The sequence below is a fragment of the Panthera leo genome, chromosome B4 (assembly GCF_018350215.1).
Source record: "Panthera leo isolate Ple1 chromosome B4, P.leo_Ple1_pat1.1, whole genome shotgun sequence".
NCBI classification, from domain to species: Eukaryota; Metazoa; Chordata; class Mammalia; order Carnivora; family Felidae; genus Panthera; species Panthera leo.
The window spans coordinates 117,241,456-117,255,682 of NC_056685.1; the positions used below are offsets into that span (position 1 = coordinate 117,241,456).

The 14,227-nt window shown below is 36.8% G+C and overlaps 1 protein-coding gene across 4 annotated transcripts in view; it reads left to right on the forward strand.

The window, feature by feature from the left end:
• Positions 1-14,227, forward strand: part of CFAP54 (cilia and flagella associated protein 54) — a 288,803-nt gene that overhangs the window by 233,360 nt on the left and 41,216 nt on the right. For all 4 annotated transcript variants that reach the window (XM_042947439.1, XM_042947441.1, XM_042947440.1 and 1 more), the window contains 3 exons: positions 241-414; positions 1,957-2,177; positions 5,858-6,025. In XM_042947439.1, the coding sequence (XP_042803373.1) occupies positions 241-414; positions 1,957-2,177; positions 5,858-6,025 (563 nt within the window). The remainder of the gene's footprint in view (positions 1-240; positions 415-1,956; positions 2,178-5,857; positions 6,026-14,227) is intronic.

Consider the following 14,227-nt stretch of genomic DNA (forward strand, 5'->3'; position numbering starts at 1 on the left):
TCATACATGTTATAAATATTTTTTCTCAGTCAATGGTTTGTCTTGTAACTTTGCATTTGGTGTCTTTTATGATACAAAAATGTTTTTTAATGGGAATGTAGTCCCATGTGTCAATCTTTCCTTAATGAGTTCTGCTTTTTTTTTACATATGGTTATTTTTCAAGGAAAGCATAGTATTTGTCTTAAAACTTTTTTTCACTTATTATTATTATCATTATTATTATTATTATTTACTTGCAGATAACTACCAAGTGGTGTTCCAGACTGCCTGTACATTTTCTTATCAAAATGATGGCATGTGTGACAACACAGATGCTAGAAAAAAGACTCCGACTAAAGTGGATATTACGTGGATTCTTCTACTGCGCTACTATATTCATCTGCAAAGGATTAATAATATGAGCAAATTGCTAGGTAGGTTTTTGATGTGTTAAGAAAGAACACATTCCTTTCCAGTTCTTGTTCAAGTCCTGTTTCTTAGAATCATAAAGTACTTTTGACATCTTTTTGAGTGAACTCTCATCAGAAGATGAAAATTTTAGCGGATCTTAAGCTGGGATACACAGATCTTTGGGCAGAATAGTATTCCAATGTAACTGACTTCCTTTGACATTCTATGTATTTTATTTATTTGATGTATTTAAAAATGTTATTATAAAGAGGCATCCAGGGGCTTCCCAAGAGTGCCAGTGTGGCTCATGGCTCAAAACAGTCGAGAATCAGAGTGATAGTAATGTGACAGCTTAGAAAATGAACACGATAAAATTTTGGCTTTAAGGAGAGAATGTTCCCGTATTCAGTATGTACAAGAGAAGAGATTCATGCTTCAGATAGGATACTTAACTTCATTTCACTGTTTTGTTTAGTTTTTTGTTGTTGTTGTTGTATCATCTAATGCTGTCAGAAGAGCATCCAGAAAAACTGCTATAATCTACTTCACGTCAGTCCTTATTGTGTTTGTGACAATGTATGTTGTGTTTTCTCTGTGGCAATGACATTGGTGATTTAGTGTTGTTCATCAGTGCAAACAGGCGGAAAAGACAGTTTGACCCATGTCAGGGCCCAGGGATGGAGGAGCCAGCAGAGCAAATAGGCTGCCACGGAGTGTCTAAGCACAGTTATCAGGGACTAGCAGTGGGATAGAAAAGCACCCAGGAAGTGTCAGGGGAGTGCATCACCAGACGGCAAGAGGAAGAGAAGTTCGGTGACAAAGGATGCAGAAGTGTGCCAGTGCAGCACACCCTGGCAACGCCTGCCCCACATCAGCCCGGCTCACCTCTGAATTCACCTGCTGGCCCTTGCCACATCAAGCACCCATGTTTTACTGCTTTTCTGCTCTGGGCTTTTTCTGAACCTACTGAGACTCGCCCAGCCCACTGTCAGGACAGCCCAGAGTGCCGGGGATTCCGCACATCTGGGAGGGAGTAACCTTCAACTAATGAGGTAGGGAATGGTAGCAACCGTTCCAGCTTCCCAGTCCCAGACAATTCTACATGTTATTTTCCAGAAGGCCCTCAGCAGGACTGAGCCCTCATTGTCCACAGCTGCAGCCCATTCATTAACTTACTCTCATTGGCTCTTTTCTCCATCACACTTTGTTTGTTCTTTCACTTATGCTCCTTGAGATCACTTGTCAAATAAATTGCACACAACTCAATTCTTGCTTTAAGATCTGTTTTTGAAGTGAGTCCCAAAGAAGACAACTAGATAGAATGTTTTCGCATTGTCAAGACTTAGAACTTCAAGCAATATCCTCACACCCTTCTGAGATTTTCTTTCATTCCTGTGGCAAGAAGCAATCCCATTAGCATGTAAGCTTAAAAGTGGAGGAATTACATTGGCAGCCACTAGCTGAGGTGATGTGATTTCCAGGGATCGTGGCTAATGAGCAAATACCAACAATACTGAGACTATTGTGTTATCTAACGTGACTCTACATTATTTTTCTTCCCTAAGCATCTCCAAAGCCAGGATCTGGAATTTCTTTGCCAGATGATACACTTCTCACATCCCTTTTCAACTCTGGGCTGATATTGCGCCAAAAGGAAATGCATTTTTTCCTGAAAAGATTTTTACAGCTGTATTCTTCCTCTTGTATTGATGAACTTCCAAAAGAACTATGTCAAGGAGTGGAAACTACATTTTTCTCAGAAAAAACCTTATATAACTCAGTCAAGGTACTGTTTTCAAACATTATGTATTTTTATAAAACTTCTTGGAATCACTGTTATATTTCTGAAGGAAGCACATGTGAGAAAGTTTAAGTGGACACAGTGTATTGTAAATTTCCAATATGTATTTGTGAAATGAATAAAGTAAGTCATTTGCATAGAATTCTTTCCAAACAAAAAATATCAGTCATTTATTTTCAATTATCTTGACTTTGGACTTCACCATATAGTGCTTCCATTTTTGTGATTATACACTTGCCCATACCAGACATGTCCATATGTCTGTCCCAGAGAAGTGACCTGAAAGTGTTATTTCTTCCAAATTGAGAACCTAAAGTAAAGCTAGGTTATTGGGTAGACAATAATAATTTTTTTCAGTTTATTTATTCTGAGAGAGAGAGAGAACGGGGTAGGGGCAGAGAGAGAGGGAGAGAGAATCTTAGGCAGGCTCTGCACTGTCATAGTGGAGCCCAATATGGGCTCAAACCCACAAACCATGAGAATATGACCTGAGCCGAAACCAAGAGGTAGATGCTTAACCAACTAAGCCACCCAGGCACCCCCAGGGGAGGATTTTTTAAATTAGTTTCCAGATACTGGGGTATTGGCATGCCCAATACTCAACACCCCTGTTTCCTCCCAGATTATAAATCACTTGAAAAATAAAAGAGTAAGAGCTTGAGATTAAAAAATACCTACTCTTATGAGTCATAAAGTTGATGTTGTTGGATGTGGTTTATATTTACTGGTAAGTGGCCTTCCTAATAGTGAATAGGAAAGTAGACAGATTTTACCAATCCAGCTACATTTGTTTGTTTGGTTGGTTGATTTGGTCGTTACAGGCCCCTTAAAATCTGTGTGGACACATACCCCTTTAAAATCTGTTGCATGAAGGAGCAGAGAACATTCACTCCCAATAAACCATTCTCTCCCAAGAAGAACCAGCATAACTGTGCATATCCAAAATTTCTTTTTTCCCAAATTCACCAGTCAAGTAGCTCTCCAGGGGAGGAGAGTGACAGGAGGCAGAAAGGCCAGGAACATACTGTTAATGTCCGGCCCTCTGCAGGGAAGGAAGCAACAGGAGTGGGATGAAATCATTTCCATCGAACACCAGATCCTGCTTCACCCCTCGGTAAACTGTGACTACATTTGAGGATTACTGCCATGTGTCCCAGATGCCTCCGGTGTTTTGGCATAGAAGACAGAGAATGAGAAGGCTGAGAACTACAGTTTTAGTGAATGTGTTCTTGTGAATATTTTGTAAGAGTCTGGAAAATAATAGGTGTGGCTTCTTAAATATTGTCTGAAAGGGGCTCTACTTGAGTACTTTACCAGTAAGGGCAGCCCACAAGTTCCCGTTTCCTAAGCATGATGCTCCAAGCATACAACCTTGAATACATTGTAAGTACATGTGACATGTCTAATGGCAGCAGTGTTATCAAAGATTGTTGTACCCTGTTTGCTTTTCTTTTTTTCTTTTTTTAAATATAATTAATGTAACATTCTCCCAGAATAATCAGCTCTGGAGATCATTGTCACTTGCCTGACAGGTGCAAGCCACCTAATCATGTGTTCGTTTCACTGGGGTAGACAGCTAACGAGCATAGAGCCTTTGGATTTAAAAAAAAATAAACTGCAAGCTTGGCTGATTTTTATAATAACATTTTTGAGCTTTTAATCACTCAGGAGGCTATTTCAATCAAACTCTTCCCATAATTTGATACTTAATCCCGCTTTTCCTCCCCCCAAAAAGTAGCTATCTTTCCAGAGTGATCATTGCTAGGTGACATGCTTCTCAGTTGTACGTGTCTACATGTTGTGAGGTCTATTGACACTTTGTGATGGCAAAACAAAGGTGCCAAACAAATTACATTAAAAATTCCAAGAAAAAAGAATATGATTAAAATTATGCACAATGCTAAGTTATTCACATTCAGACTGTGTGGTAAGATCAAATATTTGACTAGTAAAGTGATTTGTTGTTTACGGGACTGTGGCAAACAAGAGTTCTGATAGGGCTTTCGTTCCTTTCAAAGAAAAGATCAGACATATCAAAAATATTCAGTGTATAGTCCATCAGTTAGCATATATAATTAATTCCATTAGCAACTAGATTTTATTTTTTTAAAGATAATGGAAAATTAAATGCCTATTTTGACATTGACTTTTGTTATAGTTTAGACCATCATGTTGGTAAATGCTATGTATTGAAACAGTAAATATTGCTTATTGGTTTTCTCTGTTTAGTTATTAAATATGAATTCTTTGCTAAAATAGTTGTCTATTAAATAGTTGTACCTCTGAAGAGTACTCAGATATGAAAAAAATATGAGAAATTATTTTTTGAAACAATTACTTACCTAATTTTTTGGTGAATTGCCTGACAGAATTAATGTTAGTTTAGCACTTTTAAATGATTATTCAAACTTAACAGTCTTCTTTATTGGTCATTTTGGTCATGCTTTTAGTATCATAGTGCCAATAGGTGAGGATTCTGGCTTATCTAGACATTTCTGAAAAGTTTGCATCTTTAATATTACCTTTCAGTCATGACATATTTTTTCTTTTATCAGTAGACAACTTGAAAGGTCAGTGTCTTTATTTCTCTTTTTATTTTATTTTGAAGACTTTCATTGACAGTCTTATATCTTGAATAAGCTCATAAATAATGGGAAGTACAAAGCCTTATGGAAATACCAGGCATTTCTTACTGCCTACTGACATGTTCCTCTTGGTCAACAAGCCTTAAGATACTTTAGATGTCAAAAGTTAAGTAGAATAATTGCTTCCCAGCTACCATGCTATCACCTTGGGTGAAACAAGTTAATTTTGAAAATAGTCTGCACTCCATTAAAGAGGGTCCTTTTTATATTTGAGGTGTTATTATCACTAATATCTCTCTGGCTAGACTATGATTTTTTTTAGTAGCAACTCCTCTACTTCCGAAAAAAAATGAAATAATTTATGATATTGCCAATTGCATTCTCCACATTCATCTTCCTTGAAAACTCCTGTTTCAGGAGTTTCATCAAAGAAGGTAGGCCCAGATTCACCAAGACTGAATTTACAAATCAGCCACATTCGTGTAAAGAGAGAATGAGAGCAATTGATGTTATTTTACGGTAAAAACTGTCTTATTTTGCATATAGTATTATAGAAGAAAATGCTATTGGAAAGTAGATATTAAGTTATAATCACACGCTCAGTTTATTCACCACTGAATAGATGAGAAAAGTAGATGTTCTAAGAATCTAAGGTGATCTTGAGACTGAAATGATAGTATTGACATTTTCCTCTCTAGATCTTTCCCTGGGGAGACTCACCAAAAATGGAAGACATTTGTTGAGTCCCATAGGTTTTGAAGCATATTTTTCTGTAGGAGAATCTTTTCTGTGGTAATTAAGGACAGCATTTATTTGTTTGTTTGTTTAACATTTTTTATTTTTAAGTAATCTCTACACTCAATATGGGGTTTGAACTTAAAACTCAGGGATCAAGAGTCACATCCTCTACCAATGAGCCAGCCACTCAGGGGCAGTTTTAAAGGCTACACCCACAACAAACTAAGACAACTCCCAGAGTTTTATAACATAGCCAATACTGAATGGGTTTTGAATGAGTGTTTTAAATATTGAATGCATTTTTTTTTACCGACAATTAAACTGTTTTTGATTGTTCCCCAGGTATGTCATGACAGTACTCTATGCTCTGATTCATCATTAAAGCTCTCTGCCAGCCCATCTTCAGGAGATGTGTCATCAGATATGAACATACAAGATTTAAACAAAGAACTTTGCTTTCAATGGTACATTCCTCCTCTAGAAAGACCCCCAAAGGAAACAGAACCTATGGTATGTAATACAATCACAAAACTAACTCTTATATTTAGATATAGAGTTTAACTTGACCATTATAACTTGAAAGTAGAGAACATCCTCTTGTCATATAGATGAAAATATACAGGAATATGGAATCTGTATTGTCTAGTAGAATGGATCTGAAAATAAGAAATCAGGAAAGTCTGATTCAAGTTGATCATTTTCTTTTTCCTGATTTTCAAGGGAAACTTTCAAGTGTGTCACCATAATATATGATGTTTAACTTTTTTTGTAGTCATTCCATATCACATTAAGGAAATTTTTTTCTACTGCCCACTTCGCTAAGAATTTTTATCATAAATCTTTTACTGCATCTATAAAGATGATTTTATGATTTTTCTCTTTTAATATATTAATTGATTTTTAAAAAGTTTTTTTCCATTTTATTTATTTGAGAGCAAGCGAGCAGGGGAGAGGGATAAAGTGGGAGAGAGGGAGAATCTCAAACAGGCTGCACACTCAGCACATTGCCCGACACCGGGCTCAATCCCAACACACTGAGATCATGACCTGAGCTGAAATCAAGAGTTGGAAGTTCAACTAACTGACCCACCCAGGTGCCCCAATTGATTTTTTAAATGTTAAATCAATCTTGTGTTCCTAAGATAAACTCAAATTGGTCTTGTATTAATTTTACTGGATTCAGTTTGTTAATGTTTCGTGTTGGATTTTTGCCACTGTTTAAGAGCAATATTGGGCTACAAATTTTCCTTTTTATACTGTCTTTGTCAGATATTTTTTGTAACAAGATTTTTTTAGACTCATAAAGTGAGTTGATAAATATAATCATGTTTTTCTATTCTCTGGTGACATTTCTGTAAGTTTGGAGTAAACTTTTCTCCTCAAATATTTGGTAAGAACTCATCAGTAAAGCCATCTGGTCCTAGTGGTTTGTTTCTTTGTGAGAAAATATAAAATTAGTAATATTATTCTATGGATACCATAGTTGGCATCAGTTCTGATTGGGTCACTATTGTTCTAATGGTTTGTGCTTGTGTCAAACCAAGTTTTAAATATTTTGACTATCATCCCTGTTTATAGAACATTGGGGTTATTTCTTCTTGAGTCAAGTTTAAGTTGCTTTTTCTAGAAACTTTTTCATCTTATTTAAAATTTCTCTCATACTTTTAATCTCCCTGATGTATTTGTATTGAAGTGTGTGTCTTTTCATTTCTTACAGTAGTGGTTTGTGTATTTTACTTGATCATTGTCACCAGAGGTCCCTCATAAGTTAATTTTGTTTCAGTAATCATATCTTTCTTCTACTTGTTTTTGGTATGTGTGTATGTGGCGGGTTATATTCTTTTTCTAACTTTTGACTTCTTGAGGTAAATGTCTGGCTTAATATTCAGTCCTTTCTTTCCTAATGTATGTGTTTTAAGACTATGAGTTTCTCTAAACATTGCTTTGGTTTCACCCCACAAGTTTTTTTTTTTTATAATGTTTATTTTTGAGAGATAGAGTCGGAGAGCAAGTGGGAGAGGGGCAGAGAGAGAGAGGGAGACACAGAATCTGAAGCAGGCTCCAGGCTCTGAGCTGTCAGTACAGAGCCCAACGCAGGGCTCGAACTCACGAATGGCAAGATCATGACCTAGGCCAAAGTCAGATGCTTAACCAACTGAGCCACCCAGGCGCCCCTCACAAGTTTTATCATATCATATTATCATTATCATTATCATATGGTTAAAAATTTTTTTTTAAGTTTTCATTAGATTTATTCTTTGGCTCATTTCATGGGCCATTTCAACATGTGTTTCTGATATTCCAAACTATATGGAACTTGTATGTATTATATCAGAAAATTATCTTTTGCTTTTATTCTTAGGTTATGTTGTTCTGTGGTAATAAAAAATGCTCTGTATGATTGATATTGTTCAAACCTGCTTTTTTCCTCCAGGAAAGGATTTATTGTGTAAATATTCCATTGCTCTTAAAAGGAATGTGCAGTCCTCAGTTGCTGAGGCAGTTCATGTATATGTGCACTAGGTCGGTTTTGTTAGTCTTGTTCAAATCTCTATTCTTGTTTGTTTGCCTTTAATTTTAAAAATTCAGTTATTAAAAGAAGTGTGTTTAAGTCTCTCCCAGTGATCATCATTGTTTAGTCTTTCCTTGTAGTTCTGTCAAATTTTGCTCTCTATAATTGAAACTGTGGTCTTAGTACAATCAGATTAACTGCTGTATCTTCTTGGTGAATTGAGCATTTTATCATTTTGAAATGACTCATGGGCTTTTTGTAATAATGTTTTTTTCCTCATAAAGTATGCTTTGTCTGATATTACTAAAGGACAATGACTTTCTTGTGGTTATTATTTTCACAGTATATATTTTCCAAACTTTTGCTTTCAACCCTTTTGTGTACTTGTGTTTTAATTGTGTTTTTATCAAAGGCATGCACTTGGATATTTTCATATATAGTCTGATAACATTGTATTTTGACTGGGGAATTTAATACATTTATACTTAATGTATATTAAGTGTATATTTGGTTTCAAATCTACCCCGTTATTTTGTATTTGTGCTTGTCTCAGCTCTTTTGTTTTTCTCTTTTCCCTTCTGGATGATTTTATCATTCATTTTTCCTCTATGAGTTTTGAAATTATACATTTTTTCCAATGCTTTTAGTGGTTACCTTCAGAACAACATACATACTTATCAAAGTCTAAAGTTAACAAGTATCATTTTTCCTGTAATGACTTATATTACTATACATTTTTTAACCCAAAATAATTTTATTTTTAATTATTGTATGCAAGAGTTATTTCCTTTGGAACTTGCCATATATTTACCACTTTTTTTCCCACCCCAGCTTGCATTTTAGGCATTTCATCTAGGGTCATTTCTTTCTGTTGAAGTATATACTTTTGGAATTTCCTTTGGTGAGGATCTTCTGGAGGCAAACACTTAATTTTTGTTTGCCTGATATATTACTTTATACTTATTTGAGAAATAAATTTTCATGGAGTAGATAATTTAAGATTGGAAATTATTTTATTTCAGTACATTGAAAATGTCATTTCCTCCTTTCTAGTGTTGTTGAGAGGCAAACTTTTATTGCTTTAGAGTACTGACTTCTTTCACTAACTGCTTTTGAAATTTTCTCTTTTACTTTGCAAAATTTTCTTGGATATGGCTTTCTTTTTGTTTCTTTGGCTTACGTGAGTAAGCCATAGACTCTGGATAAAAACATAGACTCTGGAGCCAAACCACCCAGGTTGGAATCCCAGCTCTGTCACTTAATAATTTTGTGATCTTCAGTAGATTGATTAGCTTTTCTGTATCATAGTTGTACTCATCTTTAATTAGAGATAATTGTATAAATGCTTAACCTCAATAAATGGTAGTTGTCATTTATTATCTGAAATTATTTTATTTTTAATTTTTTTAATGTTTATTTTTGAGAGAGAGAGAGAGAGAGAAAGAGAGAGAGAGAGAGAGAGAGAGGGAGAGAGAATGTGAGCAGGAGAGGGGCAGAGAGAGAAGGAGACACAGAATCCAAAGCAGGATCCAGGCTCCAAGCTGTCAGCACAGAGACTGACTCAGGCTTGAACTCATGAACCACGAGATCATGACCTGAGGTGAAGTCAGACGCATAACCGAATGAGCCACCTGGTCATCCCTGAAATTATTTTTAAATTATTATGTTTTTAAGTTTATTAACTTCAAATATACATGCCATACACTGGTTAAACATTATTTAAAAACTCCTTTTAAAGATTAGCAACAATATCTTCTAATAGATACTGTAGCTGCCAACATTGTATATAGAAAAGAGAGAAAACTGTGCCTTACCAGCAGAATTAAAATGCATAGCAAATAGGAGAAAAAAAAAACTTAGTTTGCCTCTAAATACCCCTTACAAATTTATGTCACACATATCACTTCTTGTTTTAATGTTTATTATTTTTATCTTTACCTAACTCTGATCCATTGCTTTATCCATATCAATGTCCATATGCACGGAGAGACATTTGCACTAGGGCTAATTGGGGAGCAGGAGCAGATGGGGGCAAGTATTTAGAAGCAGTTTAATATCAATCTCTGAACAATTGGAGATAGAACAGTGATTCACATTCTAGGAGAATCTTGATGAGGGGTCAAGCTTTTAAAAATGGAACAGTTGGTCACTACAGCCATTTGCAGAGGGGCCTTCCGCTATAGAATTCCTTTGATTGCTGTTCTCTCTAAGAAGAGCCTCGGGCTTTTCCCCATAAAACTGTTGCCATATAGTTTTGCCTGTTCAGCATTTTCATTCGGTTTCTGCCTCCTGTGTTGGTCTACTCTTGCACTTTTCAGCTCTTGAGTGCCATCCCCTCTAGCTGTGCCTCTGGTAGCTTCTGCTGCTCCTTGACCCCTGTGACCCTGTCAGATCGTGCAGCCTCCTGGGCCTACCTCTCTTTGCTTTCAAGCACACGTCTCCCATTGGCCTCTTCATTCTGCATTCTTAGGCTGGCAAACTGCTGCTAACTCTTGGTCAATTATGTATCTCTTTCTACTCCTACAAAAAGAGAAACTTTGACTTATCACTCCCCAGGAACATTTAAAGCTATTTCTCATGTTTTGAAAGTACTCTCTTTCCCATACTTTCCGAGTCAAATCCTTGCCAGATATTCTCCATAAACATTTAAAAATAATAAATCTGTGTAGTCTCTTTTGGGAAATTTAGTACAGCAGTTTTCAAACTGTGGTTCCAAGAATACTAATAGACCATGGAATCAATATTGTGTGGGTCTTAGTAGTATTTTTTTAAGAAATTAAAACAAGAAAAAAAATCAGAATGTATTATATACAGTAAGTGAAAATGTTTTCTGAAATTTTCATTTCATGATGTTGTTAGATAAATTTTTCAGATTGATTGATCTGCAACATATGTCTGAATTCATTTACTTGATGGCCAGAGAAACAACCAAGTGATAAGAGTATATCCATTCAGAGAGGATATGAATACAGAAAGATTACATACTTGGGAAATAGAATGTTTACCTAAGCAGCTAGTTTTAAAAAATGGGAAAGAAAGTAAAAAATTCATTTTCCAAGGTCATAGAAATATGACCATCCATATCAATCTGAGACAGAGTGATCTGTGAAGTTAATGTTATGACTACATATGTGGCTGATAATTAGAGTAACAGGGTTTTATCCATCAACAGTTGTGTCTGACAATTAACATGGAAACATGGACTGCTGTCAGGCAGAGATTACAAGGAGAGCACCAGCTAACAAATTCTGATTTAAATAGGTTGCTTGAGTGATTTTCTTATGACATAAGCAAAGACACAGGAACACACAGTTTTCCAATTTCTTAGTTTGGGGATATTTTTTCCCTCTTTGATAATAAAAATGTATTATTGGGTCACGATAAAAGATGTAGTTGCTAACATAAATTTCAATTAAAAAGATGGGAAACACTGACTTGAATAGACTAGATCTCCTCAGACCTAAGATTTTATCTTTTCAGAGATTACACTGAAATTTGTTTGATGACTTTAATATTGGTGTATTTGGGGGCACCTGGGTGGCTCAGTCAGTTAGGTATCGGACTCTTGATTTCAGCTCAGGTCATAATCTCACACTCCCTGAGATTGAGCCCCATGTTGGCTCTGCACTGAGAGTGGAGCCTGCTTGGGATTCTCTCTCTCCCTCATTCTCTGCCTCTCCCCTGTTCATGCTAACTCTCAAAATAAATTAATAAATTTTAAAAGAAACAAACAAATAAATATTGGTGTATTTGAACATTTATCTACTCACTATCTTGGTTGTTCAGTGTAGAGTTCTGTGTTGAATAAACTGGCTGCAGCTCATGAAACTACAAGATAATAACAATAGTGAATGTAGAGCTTATTGTATTCTAGATGCTCTGCTTATATTAACTTCACAACAACTCTATGAGGTGGGTACTCTCACTAGCCCCATTTTACGGAAGAGGAAACTGGGACAGGATGCAGAAATGCTAGTCAGCAATGAATCAGGATTGGAGCAATCTGATTCCAACACTGCACTCCTAAGCATGGTGCTTTGTTGAGTCCTCAGACAGTGGACCTTAGTTGCAGGCACTTGTAGCCTCTGGATGGGATGGTGATGAAAATTAATATCTGACCTAGGGTGTTGGAGTTTCCAGGGACTTAGACTAGGGTTAAAAATGCAAGTTAATGTCACTTGATTCCCCTACTCAGTCCTCTTCTGTTAATCTAGTATCTGAACTAGAAATGCCAGTAGAAGCTAAGGATGCTGGTGGCAGCAAAGTAAAAATCCTAGGACTAGGGATTTTGATGTAAAATTTTTAGGTAATTCAGAGGGCTAAATATGTTCTATGCCACAATACTCTTTAGGATTAAGTTTATAACTCAGAAAAGTTTAACTTTTTAAAAAGTTTATTTATTTATTTATTTATTTATTTATTTATTTATTTATTTATAGAAAGGGAGAGCACATGTGCATGCAAGCCGGGGAAGGGCAGAAGAGGGAGAGAGAGAGAATCCCACGTAGGCTCTGTGCTGTGAGCACAGACCCCAACATGGGGGTCCATCCCATAAACTGTGAGGTTATGACTTGAGCCAAAACCAAGAGTCAGACACTCAACTGACTGAGCCCCCCAGGTGCCCCAGAGAAGTTTAAATTCTTAAGTATGGGGGTAGAAACTGTATTATCCTATTTAACAAAATTATCTTTAGTAGAATATAGTAGAACCACATTATAAGCTCTTCACTGGAATTTGGTTACACACTAAGCATCTCTTCGATGATTTCAGTATCTTCCAGAGACAGACACTAAAGAAGCTTCCATGAGCTACCATGTTAATGAACGTCCAGGACACAGGCTTTAAAAATAGTTGTGAAGAATGGCTGAGAGATTCCTACAGCTTAGCTTAAAAAGGTGTAACCACTGGTTGGCACAGTTGATTGAGCATTTGACTCTTGATTTCAGCTCAGATCATGATCTCATGGTTTGTGGGATCAAACCCGGTGTTTGGGCTTTTCACTGACAGCATGGAGCCTGCTTGGGATTCTCTCTCTGCCCCTCCCCTGCTCATGCTCTCCTTCTCTCTCTGTCTCTCTCTCAAAATAAATAAATAAACTTAAAAAGAAAGTGTAACCACAGCCAAAGGCTTGATGGCCTAAATTTATCTTAAGAATGCATCTTAGGCAGCTCCTGAGTAGCTCAGTCAGTTGAGCATCTGACTCTTGATTTTGGCTTAGGTCATGATCTCACACTTTGTGGGATTGAGCCCTCCATCGGGCTCCACGTGACAGTTTGGGATTCTCTCTCCAGCTCTGTCTCTGCCTCTCCCCTGCTAGCTTTATCTCTCTGTGTCTCTCGCTAAAAATAAATAAACATTAAAAAATATATCTTAGTACCTTTAGTTTTATTCTACCTCATCTTCTTGCTATTTTTTACGATCCACAGTTCCCAGTAGGATGTTCTGGATTGCAAGCCAACCCAGGTGCAGAATGAGACTTGAATTATATTTATTACTTGATCAGACTAAAGGAATACAACTCAGAACTAGCAGGGTGGAGGGGCAATGAAGAATCAGTAGCAGGACCTTTCTTTCATCTCTGAGACCTAATTTGGGGGAATCAAACTACTGCAAAGGCTATTGTGTTGAGTGCAGCTAGGCAGTTCAAAGCATGGTATTCAGAGGCCGCAGAAGATTTAGACAGACAAGCATGATCAATGCAAGAAGTCTGGTCAAGCAAGGCACTGAAAACCAAGATTCCATGTGTCAAGTGAAAACACAAAGTTGGATAGAACCTGAAGAGTTCTTGGAGATAAAGTCTATTCAATGTAGAAGCCCAGCCAGTCTGGGAACAAGACATATGGAGCTGCGGCTCCTTTCTGGAGATCTTTAAAGCCTTACTGTGAGCTAGACTATATTTCATGGTCCGAAACAAGCAGACTGTGCATTCAAGAGAAGTTTAGGGGGCTCCTGGGTGGGTCAGTCAGTTGAGCGACCGACTTCGGCTCAGGTCATGATCTCACGGTTTGCGAGTTCAAGCCCCGCATTGGGCTCTGTGCTGACAGCTCAGAGCCTGGAGCCTGCTTCTGATTCTGTGTCTCAGAAATAAATAAACGTTAAAAAAAAGAGACAAGTTTAGTCTTTCAGGACACCAAAGGAAGAGTTAGGATTCTTGGGAAAACTACCAAGTCATAGTAACCTCATAGAACCTCAACATTTTC